This window comes from Calonectris borealis, chromosome 1 (genome assembly GCF_964195595.1).
Source record: "Calonectris borealis chromosome 1, bCalBor7.hap1.2, whole genome shotgun sequence".
In the NCBI taxonomy this organism is placed as follows: domain Eukaryota; kingdom Metazoa; phylum Chordata; class Aves; order Procellariiformes; family Procellariidae; genus Calonectris; species Calonectris borealis.
The window spans coordinates 63,876,935-63,893,809 of NC_134312.1; the positions used below are offsets into that span (position 1 = coordinate 63,876,935).

At 42.8% G+C, this 16,875-nt stretch overlaps 1 protein-coding gene across 2 annotated transcripts in view; it reads right to left on the reverse strand.

The window, feature by feature from the left end:
- TRIM24 (tripartite motif containing 24) overlaps window positions 1–11,132 on the reverse strand; it is a 67,662-nt gene extending 56,530 nt beyond the window's left edge. The window contains exon 1 of one of the 2 annotated variants that reach the window (XM_075157767.1): window positions 10,684–11,132. In XM_075157767.1, the coding sequence (XP_075013868.1) occupies window positions 10,684–11,074 (391 nt within the window). In that variant the 5' untranslated portion in view covers window positions 11,075–11,132. Of the gene's footprint in view, window positions 1–3,730; window positions 3,810–10,683 lie in introns of those variants that run through there. The other variant, XM_075157777.1, reaches the window with a different exon arrangement.
- Window positions 11,133–16,875: the final 5,743 nt, after the last annotated feature.

Sequence of the window (16,875 nt, forward strand, 5' to 3'; positions counted from 1 at the left end):
AATGCTTTCATTATTAACCTAGTAATATTTTAGGGATTTCTAGATTTTTTTTTTTTAAAGCTTGCTGTTGGCAGGTACAGAGACAATGAAAGGCACAAATGCAAGACATTATTATTGGAATAAAAAAGTAAAGATTCAAGCCATTTAATTTATTTGAGCAAAACATCCCAAGATTCCCAAATCCAGTCTATTCTGACTACTTGTTACATTTAAAAGGTGTTTCATACTGAAGCTTGTCACATGCAGAATTTCTGCATCTATGAAAAAGTAACTCCTAATAGCAGTACAGAAATACTACTGATTTACTATGCTGAAGTGAATCCATAAAGTTAAACTTTGCACTTGAAAGACAAAGTTTCTTTGCAGTGTTGCCAAATTTTAATACCTTGAGTGGGATTCATCTAAGTGTTGATTTACATGAAGTTCTCTTCATAGTCAATGGAGACCTAAGTAATATAGTTATGTCATGAGTCGTCTCATCCTTAAAGCAGATGTCTACACTTGGTCAGATCAATCATACCTTAAAAACATCCAATTCTTTCCAGTAACTACACTAATACTCTTATCCACTATTAGGCAGCCAGTTCAATTGCAAGAATCCCAGTAGGGTTTAGAATATTGGAGAGCAGAAGATCCTCCAAGTTATCTGCAAGTTACAAGCATTGCACTTTTGGGTGTAAATGCACAGGAATAGAAAGCCAACTCACTTTATATTCCTCTGTTATATGCGCCCAGTATCCCACAGCACTGCTGTAAGGGTTCAAAAAGCAAGGTGACCAGCTTTTTCCAGTTCCCACATAACTTTCAGACTGCAAAGCTGGAGCAATATGCATTGCGAGATCCACACAGACTATACAGACTCCAAGAACCAGCATCAAGAAGCAGCATTTTTTCTTCTGCTCTGACAATGCATTAATATGAAAATTAGTGAATGCAACTAATGAAATGCATTTCTTCTGGGTTGAAGAGATGCACTGATTGATCAAGTAAGAACAACAGTGATTTCAAATAGCTACCCTACATCTCTCAGAAAACAGCACGTTACAGAAGCATCAAAGGGCGGAACAGAGGGAAGAGGACTGTCAGTTCAATGCATTTGGGATGCCCATATATAAAGTCTTCATTTTGCCAAAACGGCTTCTAGAATGATTATTTTGAGAAGAGATCTTTGGCCCCTGTTGAGTTTAAACAGCAGTGATAATAATCTAGAAGACATATGAGCAACCATAAGCTTCTAAGTTGTTCCTGGTCCCAGTTATAAGGCCATTTCTAAGAAGAAAAAGGCAACACAGGACTGTCTCCTGATCTGCAGTTGAACCTGCTCAGTCCAACATACACAGAATTTTACTGATGGTGCCAGTCCCAACAGTTTATACAACAAATACTTATTTATTGAGTGGTAAGAGCAATTCTTGCAGGTCGTTCTTATGGTACAGGTAAGAGTTAAGACAAATGTAAAAGACGACCCTATTGCTAGGGTTTTTTTGGTTACTCTTCACTGTTAGAAGATGTGGGAAGTCCACAGGCCCTCTCAGACATTCCATCCCAGGCTCTTCTGAACACTCTTTCACAATATTGGACTCTGCCTTTGCTATAAAGCAGGGAATAGCCACTCTATTTTACAGCTTGGAGTGTAATATTTGAAGAAAGGGCTGCTAGCATCTCTGGACTCACATTCCTACTCACAGGTAGAGTATGGAAGGCAACCTACACCTATGTTTATTCCAGGAAAGAATTCTGTGTATCCATATTTTGAGGTAATACTTACTCAGGCAAGATTTAAAGCATGAGCTCTGAATCCACAATTGAGTTTCTTGCATAGAGAAGGGACTGAGGAAAAGTTAAGTAGAACTTCTCAAAGGAGATCAAGTTCCTTTAACATTTGATTAAACTAAACAATCAAAGTATTCTAAATTATTTTGGGGGTTTCAAAGAAAGATTTGCTAGCCAGCAGGTTATACCCTCATAGTCCCCGCTCGCTACCAGCAATGGGAAGAGAAAACAAAACTGTTGAAGGCCAAGTAGTCAGTAGTTGGTAAGCACAATAATTCATAAAACAACTGAGAACAATAGCTGCTAATGTGTGATGAAAGACCCCCCAAACAAGACAAAAGCAAGTAAGGAACAGAACTAATGAGGGCTGAAAACCAACTGCTTAAGCAAGCAAAGGTACTACTAGAACTGGGAAGCTGTAAACACTCAAAAGAGCTAAATCTAAATCTGAAGTATGCTACCTCCAAGATTTCAACGTTCCCAGGATATGTAGCCATTACTGAGGTCCTGCTATTGGACACTACATATCATTACACAGCTCTATATTCATTCAACAAAGCTTGTCTGCTAAATAGACTGTCTATCTCGGCTTCTGACTGATTAGCTGCCCACTACCCTAATTTATCACTTTGTGGCTAAGGAATGCTATGAATTTCAACTTTTACTTGAAAACTATTGAAACAATGTTACAAGTCACAGAACTTTTCCAAAAGGCAAAGATGATTCAAAGCTACTTCCACTTCTTTTTAAACCAACTGATTACAAAGGCAGGTAATTTACACTCCTACATTACTTTAGCAAGTAGTTTACTCATTTTAACGCAGAGTCCAGGTTGTAAAAAAAAAGTATGTTTCAATTCACACTTCTGCTATTCAGGCTAATCTTGCATACTACTCATTTCTAGTTACAGGCCTGTTGGTGCTGGGCTGTTTTACCAAGGCACTGTACCTTGCATTTAAAATTAGAACCTTGCTCCCACTTTAAAATGTCTTATTCTCCAAACCCCAGCAGAGTGCTGCAGCTCTCTACCATGCTTTCCAGCTACTCATTCCCTGCACAGCTGCCAGTGTTCCCTCCCCTAACCAGCATCATCAGTGTTACAAGTATCCTCACATAGCAAGTTCAGCAGCAGCCGAAGCGTAACATGAACTTCGGTTACACTGGCTTATAGCATTAGTTCAACAACTTCAACTCCGCACACCCTTAACCACGTTGTGACTCTATAGCAGATGCCTAGAAATGAATGAAGCGGATTAAGTGAACTTTCAAGTTTATTACATGCTTTCTGAACTCAAGGAGACATCCCAGAAAATACATGGGGTTTTTCCAACTCAACATTTACGTAAAAATAGTCCTGTTTCTTTTTTACTATGTATAGTACAGATAGATGTGTCAGCTCACTGGGAAAATATACAGTCACTTTTCAAATCAGGTAATCATTTTAGTTCAAATGGTGTTTCAGCTACAGTTTTGTTTTATTCAGATTGCACTATATTCACTTGAGGGACTACAGTAGAAAGGGGAACTCACCACTTTAAAAAAAAAAAGTTGCCTGTGGCAACTTACTTACTGATCAGAAGCAGGAATTTCTCTACAGTCAGAAAGCAAATGGCTCAGTTCTCTTGTCCATGTACTCCCACTTACAGAGGCTTCAGCACTAGAGTTGCAGATTTCTTTTTTGAAATGAGGATGTGCCCGGGACCCAAATCCACTTTAGAAACAAGGGCCCTCAAAACCAGTGAGTGCAGTTCAAACAGCTGAGCCTTGTTTATTGTCTTCCTTTTTTTCCATAGCCCACTGATAAACTTCAAAAATAACTAGAAAGCTTGTTTAGCATCAGTCCTCTGGCATAAGTTAGTGATGTATGCAAAGTAACACACTATTTTCTCCCATATAAATTGGAGAGACAGTATCAAGTAATTAGGAACATTCTTTATCTGACCCTTCAGTTTCATACCTGACTTTATAAGACTTGTTAAGAATGGTGTAATTTTCTTAGTTACTTCACACAATTGTTTCATGCTTTCTTTGATGGTAAGCACTTATGTTTTTATACATTCTCTTTGGCCACTAGAAAAAAAAGTAGATATTTAGTCAGTTCAACTATGACACTGACATCTTCAAAGCATGTTTGAGCTGCAAGTACATAGTTTAAACAGTAAATGACTCCACAGTTACCTAATTGATGAGGTAAATTTTAACAGCATCACTGGAATTTTTCTATGAAAACAATTCTTCTGTGACCTTTAAATTAACCAAACAAAAAAGAATGCATCATGAAACTGTTACAGCAGATAAAAGTTAAATAAGAGATAGTAAGTCCAGCAGGAGATTTTGCTACTATTCATAGTTCAGCCAGATCATCTGCACAGGTCCACAATGCAAGCTACAGGGCCATATTCACCTGAAGAACCCTGCCTGACCAGCATATTATTGTTAGGAAATCAGTGAAAAGTACTGTATTAAAGTATTAATGTTATTGTAAAAATCTTTCAGAAGTCTAAATTTCCAATTTCAGAAATAACAGATTTTTCATAAACAGTCAGTTATTCATACTGAAATACAGTCACATTAAAATTCACTTTAAATTCTTCTTGGTTTTCCCCTGTCTTGTTTTTAGATTAGATTATAATGGGCAAAATACCCGCTTCACAAGTTTACTGTTACCGGGAAATTCCACCAAATAATATGGAAATTCCACCTACAGCATCTTAACACAAACTCACACAACCCTGGCGTAAAGCTTTTCCTGTACAAAAGACCAGCTTCTTTACCAACACTACATTCAGAATGAAGAGTTTCCACAAAATCCCTTTCTTAAATTAAAGTTGAGTGAACGTGGCCGCTTTGTAGTACTCACGTAAGTCAGCAGGCCAACCGACAAGCTGTATGGCCTACTAGCTCGTCAGTACATTTCTCCAATGAATAAGCTAGCCCACAAAGAGCACACTCCTTCCTTGACTTGTCTCTTAATGAACATATGCACCATTATTTTTCCCTTGCTCTTCAGACAAGTCATTTTCTTAAGCGGCATCTCTATCATATGCATTAAAGCAGCCCAATGTATTTTCAACTAGATACACATCTGAGAATTTTTAATACATTAGTATATATTTCCTCTCCTGTTACCTTATGATCTAGGATTCCTTTCCATTATTAAAAGTATTAATTGCTTACCAGAGACATTATAAGCTGATTTTGTATTGGAACAGAGCTAGGTTGGCCTCTGAGGATTTAAATCTTCATTTAAAAAAAAAAAAACATTTCACACAACAGTTCACATATTTTGATAACTTCTACAGCCTAACTTCTATCAAATGAACAATCTGCAGTTGTTTTAACACTCATCTGGTGTTTCTGATGGCTCCAGCTTTTCAATCTCCCACTTTCTACTGAAACAAGCAAGAATGTAAATACATCTAACCTATCCTCAAAATACTATTCTGTAGACATACATAAGATAATAAGCACGTAATATATGCTTATATTAATCATATATTGGAGCAAGCATGATTAAAGCTTCTTTCAGCATCATGTAGTTGTCTACCTTGATAAAGACTCCATAGATATATCTACTATTTTTGTGAATTCCTGGTAAGAGAATGCAGGAATTTTTGGCAAATATATTCTCTACTTCAAATTACACTTGAACAATTAGTATCATATCCCATCCTATATACCTTGAAAGCATACCTTTTTCTAGAAGAAGGGCATTACGATTAGAAAAATAAGAACCTTCTCTAGATAGTTTACTGATTAATATCTTAAATTTTTACTAGTTTCATGACTTTTTAGACAAGAGGCTTGTCCATTACACGCCATCAAAACAATAATACTGTATTTCACCTGTAACAATGCTAAGCGCTTTTCACATATGCAATCTCTGGGGCTCCAAGAGTCTTCAATTCAAAGTACACACAAATCAAAAACAGTATGAAAACTAGGCCTATAACGTATATTATTTTCAAATATCAGCACTCTCAAATCTACTTAAGTTTGTTACAGGTTAAACAATTCAGTTCCTGATGGCACCACAGCAGAAATAAGACTTGTGAAAGGATGCATAGATGCAACCACGTATGTGGAAGTATAAGTGTATACCCACACAAATAAAATAGACTCTTTGTAATGGTGAAGATGGAGAGAATTCACTTCAAGCAAGTGGCAATATGAAAGATGAAATGGAAATAATCATATGTAGCAGGCAGATTAAAAAAAAAAAAAATCTTAAATCTTCTTAGACTACCAAGACCTGGAAGAAAAATTGATCTTCACCATAAGCAAGCTCAAATGAAGCTATTATATCCTTCAAACTAACTAATACAGACCCTAATCATTATCAAACTGAAAGAGGGAAAGAACATGTTACATACAGAGAAATAAGAAAATTTAAGTTAATTTCAAAAGCTGTATTTTCAAGGTCAAATGAAGTGATGATATCGGGAAGTCCAGATATCAAGATCAGATGAGAGTCTGAAAGAGTTTAAAGCTATCTGGATAAGGACTGACTGTGGGACATAATAAAACAGCAGATGCCATCTGCATACATGAGGGGATATGAAGGGTTAGGTCTTCATTCCATGCCTTATAGACCTCCAAATTGTATTGATAAACAAATATTTCTGGGCATTAATAAGCTGAAATATGAAACATGAACATCACTGAAATCCTTGTTTAATAACTCTGAAATATTTATTCCTTAATTAACAGCAAGTATCAAACATATTTGAGTTGTTAGTCTGGACGCTCCCCAAGAATTTATATCCTGGGAGTGTTCAAACATTACATGCTTTTAACAGCTTCATACAGATTTGTTTGCTAGTAGGTTTGTCTACAGATAAAACAAAGAAAAAAAAATTCCCCTCTATTATTTTTGACATTGACACTACTAAGATTTAATCATGATACCTGCATAAAACTTTGCTACGCATTTCCATTCACAAGTTTTTCCCCACACCAGTTCCCAATCTATTTTGTGTACAGATTGACAATAAAGAACAAGGATGTTTGCAAATTAAATAAATAGTTTTGAAAAGGAATAGAATCTCAATCTATAACTTTGCAGTTTTCACATACCTCTTTCACATTTAAAAATTCCACAAGAGTACTATGATGCCCAGATACTCCCCACATTACGAACACTGTCCTTTAATTAAGTGTAGACTACTACTCAACTAGTCATTGAAACACTACCCAGCACAAAATTTGGGCAAATGGCAGATTTCTAATAACAGCCTTCTTATGTGCACCAGTTATAACTTGCACGATCAAATAGTAAAGAATGGCCATTTGAGAAACAAAAAGAAAACACACATGAAGTTAGCAAAGATATTTAGTAGCAGTTCTGTAGACACTTGCTCACAAGCTAGTATCACGTTTACAGACCCACTCTTGCAGCATTCCCCACAGTTCGTAACGTTCTGTGCCTAGCAACCCGTTTTTTGGCAATGCAACAACAAAAATATCACCTACATCAAATAAGTTGCCATTGGACATTCAGAAAACAAGCAGCGAGTTCTCCAGTGCTAAGACCATTGAAGTGTGACACACAGCTGATTCTGCAACACCTTCAGGAACGGTAGAGAGATCAGAAACTCCAAGTTTTCTTTTCTACAGAAATTATTTTATTTCAAAACTGAATGCATGTGGCAGTATAGAGTATATCCATGCCAAATGGCCTTGCCACCAGCCTACCTTTGCAGGAGGAATACTGATTAACATCCACCACAGGAAACTCCTTCACATGTCTTGACACTTGTCTTTGCCATTACCCATGCTGAACCTCGTATTCGTGTGAGCAACACTAGAATTCTTAATTCACTCTAGATCCTTAAGTTTGAAAATTTTTTCTTCCACAGCACTCCTTTATTAGTTGTTAGTATCTTTACAGAAAGAGAGCCAACGTTCTCCCAAATAAACTTATCTGTATGTTGGAAGTTGAAGGCATGCATTATTCTAGTAAAGCGAAGGACTGTTTCTGCTTGGAAACTGTTTACTGAAGACAAAAAGCAAATCCAGGTTAAACTTGAAACTCGGTTCCCCTTTAGCTACCTGTTTCTCAAGTAATCTGGATATTAGCACAACGCTCCATCTCAAGGCTGGCTCAGTGAAGCACTTTTCAAGTCACATCCCCTCCTTTGTTCAAAACAGACTCCCTTCTATCAATCTTTCTTCAGGCTTCTTTTTGTGCACCATGTTACTGCTCAGCACACGTGCCTAAGCAGTCTGTCTGCTTATCTTTCAGGAGCTTTTCATAGTTTGTAATTCTATTGTCTTCCTTGCCTAGCACATTCCTTCCAGCACAAATAGCTTCCTTGCTGTTTATTTCTTCAATTTAGTCACAGTAATCTCATAATTTATATCATGAGAGGCATTTACTATCCAACTTTCTAAGCTTCTGCTCTTCAGTTTATTTCTTCAGGTCACTCCTCATAAACATTTTGTACAACATATTACCAGAAGAGGTGACAGATTTGCACTGTTTTGTCCTTCCTTCCGTCTTCTGAGAATTTAAGAACTCCTCCAACAATAACATTTTTCCTCAATATAATCAGCTTTAGACACTGACACTTTTTTTGCAATCCTAACTTAAGTTTACAACTTTTTTTATATTCGTTGGAAAACAGAAAGCAGCCAATGCACATCAAGTTAGGCCTTAGCTAGCTAGTATACACCATTGTCTTTTGAACTGGGCCAAAACCATGACAAGAAAAGGTGTAAAGAATGCATTAAGGAGAGTGTGATATCTATACAAGTTTCTTCTCCCTATTGGACAATGAATGCTAGTGTGGAAGCATGAAAATAACTTGACAGGAAAGTCAGCAGGGTAAAAATAACGTCACCAAAAAAATAGCATGTCTGTAAATTTGTAGAACAAGGATGAATATATACTGTGTAATTCATTCACACAGAACCAACTCACATAGTCAAAAGGAGGGAATAGAGCTACATACAAGTTTACTGTTACTACGATTCATTATTTCATCTATCGTTCGTCTTCTCAAGCAGATGTTTGAATAGCACTAATCTTTTCATTCTTACGATACATCTCATTTCTTACTCAACTATAGACCCCTTTTCTGCTACATTTAAATAGAACATCTGGGAATTGAGCTATGCTGTTCATGACCTCAAAACTCCTAAGATTATGATTATATTATCTCTCAGCCTATGTTGCAACCCCTGAGCTAGCTGCATCTCTGCTCCCTTTCTCATTCCCAAGTATCTCATCTTGAAATATCCTATCATACACCAAGGTTTGTGCTTTTTCGTTCCTTCCATGCAGAACTTCACAGTTCTACTCATAGATGTAGGAGCAATAACGTTTCCTGGATCAACCAATCTTAAATATACTGGCTTTGGGTCTCACAGATTTTCCCATTCTGGAACTTCTGACTAGGCAGTCTGACTACTACATAAATTACATGCTAAAATTAAAGACTGAATGAATACACTAACACAGACTTCCATGTAGATGAAGAGGCTCAGCATATCCTGTTAATAACATACTCCGGACTTTCTCAGATATTCTGAAGCAAGGCTGTCTCTCCACTTGTCCCAAATATTCCTTTCTCTCAAGAGGGTGTTCCTTTATGAATTGCTGCAAACATTTTGCATATTCAGGTTGTACTCTTTCTGGTCAGAACTGTTGGCAGGATGGTAAAGGTTTCCTAAATGCATTTAAAGGACAATGGCCAATACCTGCTTAAGAATGGCCAATCTGGAGTTACTACTTCTTTCTTCATGTAGAATTTTTCACTTGAGCCCCCACTACACAACCTCCAGTAATACCTATAGAGAAGCTCAGTTTCCATCACACTTCCTCTTTTCTATTCAAGATTCTGCAGGATCTTCACCTGTTTCCACTAGAGGATGCTTGTTTGCACCTTTTCTAAGATGAAGTTGCCTTTAACAAAATTAAGTGACCTACTAGAACCAAAAAGGGCTAGGAAAAAAGAAAAACATTAGGAAAGTACTTTCAGACTGTAGGAGTTTATTGCACATCTTCTACAGCATTGCCATAAGTTACTATGTCAGTACATGAGCTTACCAAAACTTCCTCACGGCATTCTCCCTTCAGCATGACAATTAAACAAGTAAGTTTCACATTAATGCATTACCGGATCCATCCAGGCTGCCTATCAGGCGGACAAGTGTTATTGCTCGTCCGCACTTGTCACCGCCCAGGCGCTCGGACCCTCCCCAGCCGAACGCCGTGTAAAGAGGATGACACCTGCAGGGCTTCCCTCCAGGTGAGCTCCAAACTGCCAGCCTAGAAACATTACTCAAACAAGTCTGTTTTCTCGCCACGTTTTTCTGCCTTCGTATCACCCCGTATCGAGGTCTTCTCCCTGCGCGAGGCAGCAGCAAGCCCTTCTGGGCGCAAAGCCCCCTCCAGCACCCACCGAGGGAAGCTGCCCAGGCCGGCCGCGGCCCCCGAGGCGGGTCCGGCCCCGCGGCCACGGCCCCCGAGGCGGGGGGAGGAGGGGGACGGCTCCCGCCGCTCCTCTCTATCCACACAGAGAGGTCCTGGGAAAGTAAAATTACTGCCTTCCCTTCCGAGGTGGGAAATTTAAAAAAAAAAAAAAAATTAAGAAAACAAACCACAATCCCCCCCGCCAGCCCTGGCGCTGGCGAGCAGCGAGCACGGCCCGCCCCGAGCCCGAGCCCGCCCCGACAGGTCCGTGCCCCCGGCAGCCCCGCGGCCGGGCACCTGCACCCCGCCCACGGCACCCGGTGCTTCCCAAGTTGCCGTTGCGACAGCTCCCCGCCCCCCACGTCTGTCGCGATACACAGGCCTCCGGGGGGAAGGGAGGGGGAGGACACACGGGTTGGAGGGGCCAGCACCCCCAACCAGGGGGGCCGTGGGCCAGGCGGAGGGAAGGGGGCGGCCTCAGAAGGGCCACTTACCGGGCGTGCAGTGCAGGGGTGAGGCCGGCGAAGAGACGGGCGAGGAGGGGGGCGCCGGCGGCTGCGGCTCCTTGGGGGTGCCGGCGGCCGAGGAGGGGATGGCGGGGGGCAGCATGAGGTAGCGGTCGGGCTGCGGCAGGCAGCGGAGGCAGACCGAGTGGAGGCAGGGCAGTAGCTTGGGCCGCCGGCTCTGGATGGGCTGCCCGCACACGCCGCAAGTGTCCAACAGGTTGAGCGGAGCCACCTCCCCGCCGCGCTCCGCCGGGCCCTGCCGGCTCTCGGCCTCGTTCTCCCCGCTCAGCGCCGCCGCCCCCGTTCGATCCGCCGGGCAGGGCCCCCCCGCCGCCACCGCCGCCGCCGCCGCTACTACCGCCGCTGCCGCCTCTTCCATTGTCCTGCGCCGGCCGCCGCCGAAGCGCCGAAGGGAGGCGGGGCGGCCCCACTGCCCCCGCCGCTTCCCGCCCGCGCCGCTGCCGCCGCCGCGCCGACCCCCGCCCCGCGCGGCCCGCGGTGTTTGTGTGCCTGCCCCGCGAGGAGGCTGCCCCGCCGCGCGACACGGCCAACGGCCGCCCGCGCCCCGCCCCTCGCCACGCTGCGCCCCGCCCCTCCCCTCCCCCCGCCGCACCGCCCGCCCCGCCCCGCCCGCGGTCCCGGCCCCGGTGCCTCGCCCCGCCTGGCCGCGCCACACCCCCTTCGGGACCACGCCCCCCCGCCTACGTGCGGCGAGCGCTTCTCCCGCCCCGCCCCAACAGGAACCAGCCCGACCGCCGGCGGAAGCCCCGCCCCGAGAGGCCCCGCCCCCGAGAAGCCCCACCCCCTCCCCAGGCGGTTGTGGAGGGGCTATTCCCGCCGCTGCGCTCCTCGGCGGCCGCGGGGCTGCTCCAGGGCGGCCCGTGGCGCCGCTGCCCGTGGCGCCGGTCACCCACCGGCGTACACCCGCCACCTCCCCGGGGCCGTGCGCCCCACCAGCCCGCACACACTGCGTTAAAGGCTTCTTACTGGCCCCACTGGAGCCCATGGGCCTCTCGGTCCCTGCCCACATGGCCGCCCTCTCGTCTGGGTAGAAAGCCTGGCCCGCGGCCAGCAGCGTGTGGGCACTGGCTGGGTGAGAGGCCTTTGTCCCTTTGACAGGTCGTTAAAGACGTTGTCCTTCTCCCCCGCTTTATGTGTGGGTGTCTGTGCAAATTTTGGCCCACGTTCGGTTTGGCGCATCAGGTCTACGCTGCCAAGCGCAGACACGTTACCTGGCTGAAGCTAACTGGCGATCGGTAAAGTTAAAAAAGTACAGTGGAAAAGTAAAATCCTGGTTTGGCGCAACATTTTGTTGAATCAAATGCTTTAATTTAGGGACGCATGCAGACACGAAGCACTGCTTACGGATTGGTCACAGGTCAATCGTAAACCGATCCAAGCTCCTCAGCATATTCCAGATGTCTGCACCGAAAATCCCAGAGCGGCCAGTGCGCTTCCCACTTCCTTGAAATCCCATCAAGACCCTAACATCGGACCTGTCATAAATAGGAGCATAAAAAAGCCGTACATGACAAAAGACGAATTTCTTCAGCTCATAGAACAACTGCATACAGGAGCGTTGTCATGATTCAGCATGTCTCACATCCATAATTTACCATGATAACAGGAGAACAATACTATAGGTTGTTTCGGGGGGGAGGGAAAGCAGATTTGGCTTTACAATGAGGAACTGTTAAGAGATAAATGTCATTCCCTGCTTAAGAATATCAACAGAGGGGACAAGCCATACCTTCTCAACTCTTGACCTGCCAACGCATAGGGAAAAAATGTCACCAGAAGCAGTTTCCTGAAGCACACCTGCCTCCCAGTCCAGCTCCCTCTCTCACTTTGCTGAGACTCAACAAATGGTAGGGTACAGCCCCATCATCCTCTTTCTCGGATCCCACACACAGCGGCTTGGCTATCCAGCACCCTACGATGATGTTCTAACAATTCCTTGTGACGGGAGCTAACATGCTGAGAGCATGTAAGTGTTAATGATGAAACAGGTTCAGGAATTAAAGCTAAGGAGAATGGTACAGGTTCTGTAAGGTGAAAAAGTATCAAAAATGCCTGTGGAGGAACAGGCGATAACTGAAGTATGTTTGATTAGTTTTAATAGCAAACATGAAGGAAAGTCAGTGAATAATATATTTGTAAGGGATGATAGCAAGTCATAAAATTATCAAACTAGATGGTTTCTGTAACTAATATAAGCTGTTTCTCCAATAGGTATCAACACTGGAAAATAGAGATGATATCTAACGGTGCGAAGATCACCCTGCAAAGAATCTGAGCAGACGCTTTGTTGGAAATTATGATCCCCCTGAGCAGTATCCCAGAGATTAGTAAAATGATACGATTATGTTTCCTGCAAAATTTGTTTGCTTGGGATGTTTGCAAAGCTCACTCAAACCGTGCCGTAAAATCTGTAGTCGTGTGGCATCTGAACAGCATCTGATTTAAAATAAATGTTTGAACTTGCATAATTTGAATTTGAATGTAGAGCCCTGCTCTCCTTCCTGTTTAGTGGTGGCATCATATTAGGAGTACTCAGGACAGGAGCAAAAAGCATTACGGAGGAACAGAAATAACCACCCTGAGATAACCAGCCGTTCAGTACATGAAGACGAGAGTGAAGGAAAAAGCTTTTGAGTGTAACTGCATTGCTCAGACGAAATGTGGAAACAATCAATGAAAGATGCTGCACCCCATTATACCCACCTGGGTGCACTGCTTTTGGACCACAGCTACACTGCATCTGGCCAACAGGGACCCCAGGCAGAGCTGGCTTGGGGCTGCTTGTAAAACGCGATGTAGACAAACCCACCATGGGGCAATACGTGCTGTACCGTCTTCAGTCTGAAAACAGCTGCTGGTTTTGTCTAGTTTCTGTCAGAAGAAGACTTGTTGGGTTCTCCAGTGTTTCACTGGGATGAGACAAACCAATGGAGAAAGAATGAAGAGGGTGACAAGCTGATAAAGAGTCAGCTTAGAAAGCATGGCAATCATGTTGACTAGCTGCAGGAAACAACCAGAAGCTGAGATTACTTCATCTCTCCTCCCCTCTTCCACGCTCACAGAAGAGCTTAAGAGCTTGCTATGCTACTTGTTACTTCTGTTCACAATATGTGAGTTTTATTAAATCCTCTGCTTCTTCTGGACATCCCAATTAAAGCAAATCCCAGAAGCAGTATTATTCCTCCAGCATTTTGCCTTCTGTTTAGATATACACTTTGTGACCACAATCTAGATCTTTGCCCTTTGTAATCTAGATTCCTGCAACATATTCTACAAAAAGTTATCATTCAGAAACTTCAGCTGCAGAAGGAAATGGCTGCCGACTGCCCAGCAGAACTTCTCAATGGAGGGCTCGTAACTAGGAGCTCCTTGCACTCAGAATTTACTTACTGGCTCTGATTTCAGTTTGTTCAGTTTGTCTCCTCCCTGTATTTCTAGATTTTCTAGTAGTTGGTCACTCGGCCTTACAAAACGCAACCCTTCCCAGATTACCCCTAAACATCGGCATGCACATTTCCTCCTCCTAAAACAGCCATGTGACACTAAACAGTCTCTTTCCAAAGTTTTTTCATAGACCAAAATAAAGCCATGGGGCTTGCAGTGTAATCCGGACAGCTCAGTTTTATCCTTTAAGTGGCAACAGTGAAGGAAGTGGCTGAGGAGACTCAGCGCTCCGTCTGTATCATTAAAAAATGCTTTTGCCACTGTGGTCATCCAAGAGGTGGATATAGCAGCTTTTTGGCCAGGCTCCACTACCAGCAACACGAAGGAGTCACTGGGAGGATCTGCCCCAGAATATACAGCATTTTCTAGTCTGGCTTCTCGTGACAAATGGATGTCTTAATATATGGTTGGTTTTGCTGTTGAGTGAAATCCATAAAATATAAAAGATGTTCACTGGGGGCAAGATGAGTGCTTTAGAAGTTCACAGTTAGGAAGATGTAATATATTAACCTTTCCAGCAACTGTGAAGAAGAACTTTACACACCAGAACAGCTGGAATAAGCAGTGATTGAAAATAGGGCCTCCCTAGCTATAATGGCTGAATTAGGAATTAATCTAGAATATGGCTTAGGCCTTTTGAACTCCACAATCAAGAACCCGTAAAGCTACAGTAAACTTGTCCTCTCAGCCAGGAGAGAGTGAGAGAAACCTGGTTCAGGTAATTTTCTTAGGATTTTCAACTTTCTGTTTTCTGTGCTTCACTCACCCAACATACACACACACACACACAAATCTTTTCTTCCAAATTGAGGGATGGTTTCTTAGAAACCTTCTTTATGTCCTATTATATATGCTATTTACCCAGGTCAAATATTTCTTCAGCACCTGGCAAATAACCACTGGCACTCTTCTTTCACAATCGAGAAGAGATGCACTTGACCAGCTTGGTCTCAGCTGGAAGCTCACCACAGATAAGGCTGGGTCCAACACCCTGGAGCGGGTCAGCCACCCTGTAATGTTTCCAGTGCTCCACCCAACATGCCTTCACTGTAAACTGTGGAATAACACCACCACTGCACAGCTTCCCATTAGTTTCATGTTCAAAGAAGTCACTGTGCTTTTGTAAATTAAACCCTGGGGTCATCCCGTTAATTCCCCTTTCATGGAAAAGGGGCTTGCCTAGGGGGAGAGGCAACGTGCTGATTCTGAACGCCCAGTATTAGATAAAAACTGCTGAAAATGACCGTGGTATTCACAAACCCTTTTTCTTCAGAAATGTGTTTTTTAGGGTTAACCTTCACTTCCATCGAAAATATCACGAACACATGGAATTAGCAAGGCTAAACATGAAGACATCCCAGGTAAAGTCCACTAACAATGCTCTGTCCAGTTGTTTTATCAAACAGTTATAGGTCCCATCTCTGTTCCCCAGTGGACCTTTGGAGACCTGCATCTCTCCAAGGGATGAGCAGGATGCTAGGACTGCCCGTGCAGAGATGCTGTGGTTCAAAACTGAATCTCTTCCTCCTTCCAAGACCCCGTGCTCCCTGGCTATGCAGCCTCAATGGAAGTGGGGCATCCCAGGGTTGCAAGTACAGACCGGCCCAGCGATAATTTAAGAGTGCAGTTGCAAGCCAACCCCTGGTGAGTTAAACTCAGACGTTCATCCAAATAATCAGGCCAACAGACCATATTCCTAAATTATCACAGGGCAGCTCCAAATCCGTCACATCCAGTTTCTTTTCTGACACATAAAAGGCCAGAAATAGCTTTCTGCAGCAGCGCCAGTAACCCTGTTGGGTATTAGACTCATTTCAAGGAACTCGGGAATTATCCAGTGGGGGCCACAGCTTCTGTTGATAAATCTCAGTAATCTCAGGAATTATAAGGTAGGGGGTATAGCTGTAGTGCCTGTGGATTTGAAATTCAGTAATAATTGAGTGCTTAGCTCCCTACCTGCCTAAGCACTTCCCTTGCCCCTGTCTCTTCCTCTGATGAGGGTTTCCTACTCGGGTTCTTGTTAGCCTTCTCTAACAGCACTGCTGTTAGAAGAAATAAAGCATTGCAAACTCCTGTTAATGTATGTTTCTGGGAGGGTCCAAAGAGAATTTGGACATACAGAAGAGTGTTTCTCAAGTCACCTGGCTCCATTGGGAGACTGTGCCCCACCAGGATGAGATTCTGCCCTGACTTCATTCCTGAAAAAGGGCTTCTTAAACTTCTTTTTCTTTTTTAGGGAGGGTGGGGGAGGAAAAAAATGTTGCTTTAACAGTCACTTTCAGCATCAGTAGCGATGGTAGTAGGTGAATGCACATGGAAAGGAAGCCCCATATGACATCATTTTTTGATTCCCTAGTGTGAATCTTTAGCTGTAAGAAGAATCAAAATTTCATTTAACAAAAGATTCCCAGGTTTCAGAATGTGCTTCCATTTAGATTAGGAAAAAGTTTCCCCAATTTTAAAATACTTGTAAAGAAAAGCTCTTGAGACATAGTCTGGATTTGATTAAAAACTATGTTTTCAATAAAAATATTTTGTTTGGATTTTGGTCTTTCATTTATTACTATGTTAAATAAATGTTATACTGAACATAAAGTATTGGGAATCTTTTTCTTCCCCCAAAACATCTAAAAGATATTTACCAAATTACCAGAACTTTTAGTTCAACTTCACAATTTTCCAAAGCATTTTTATTAAAAAACCAAAACCTAAAAA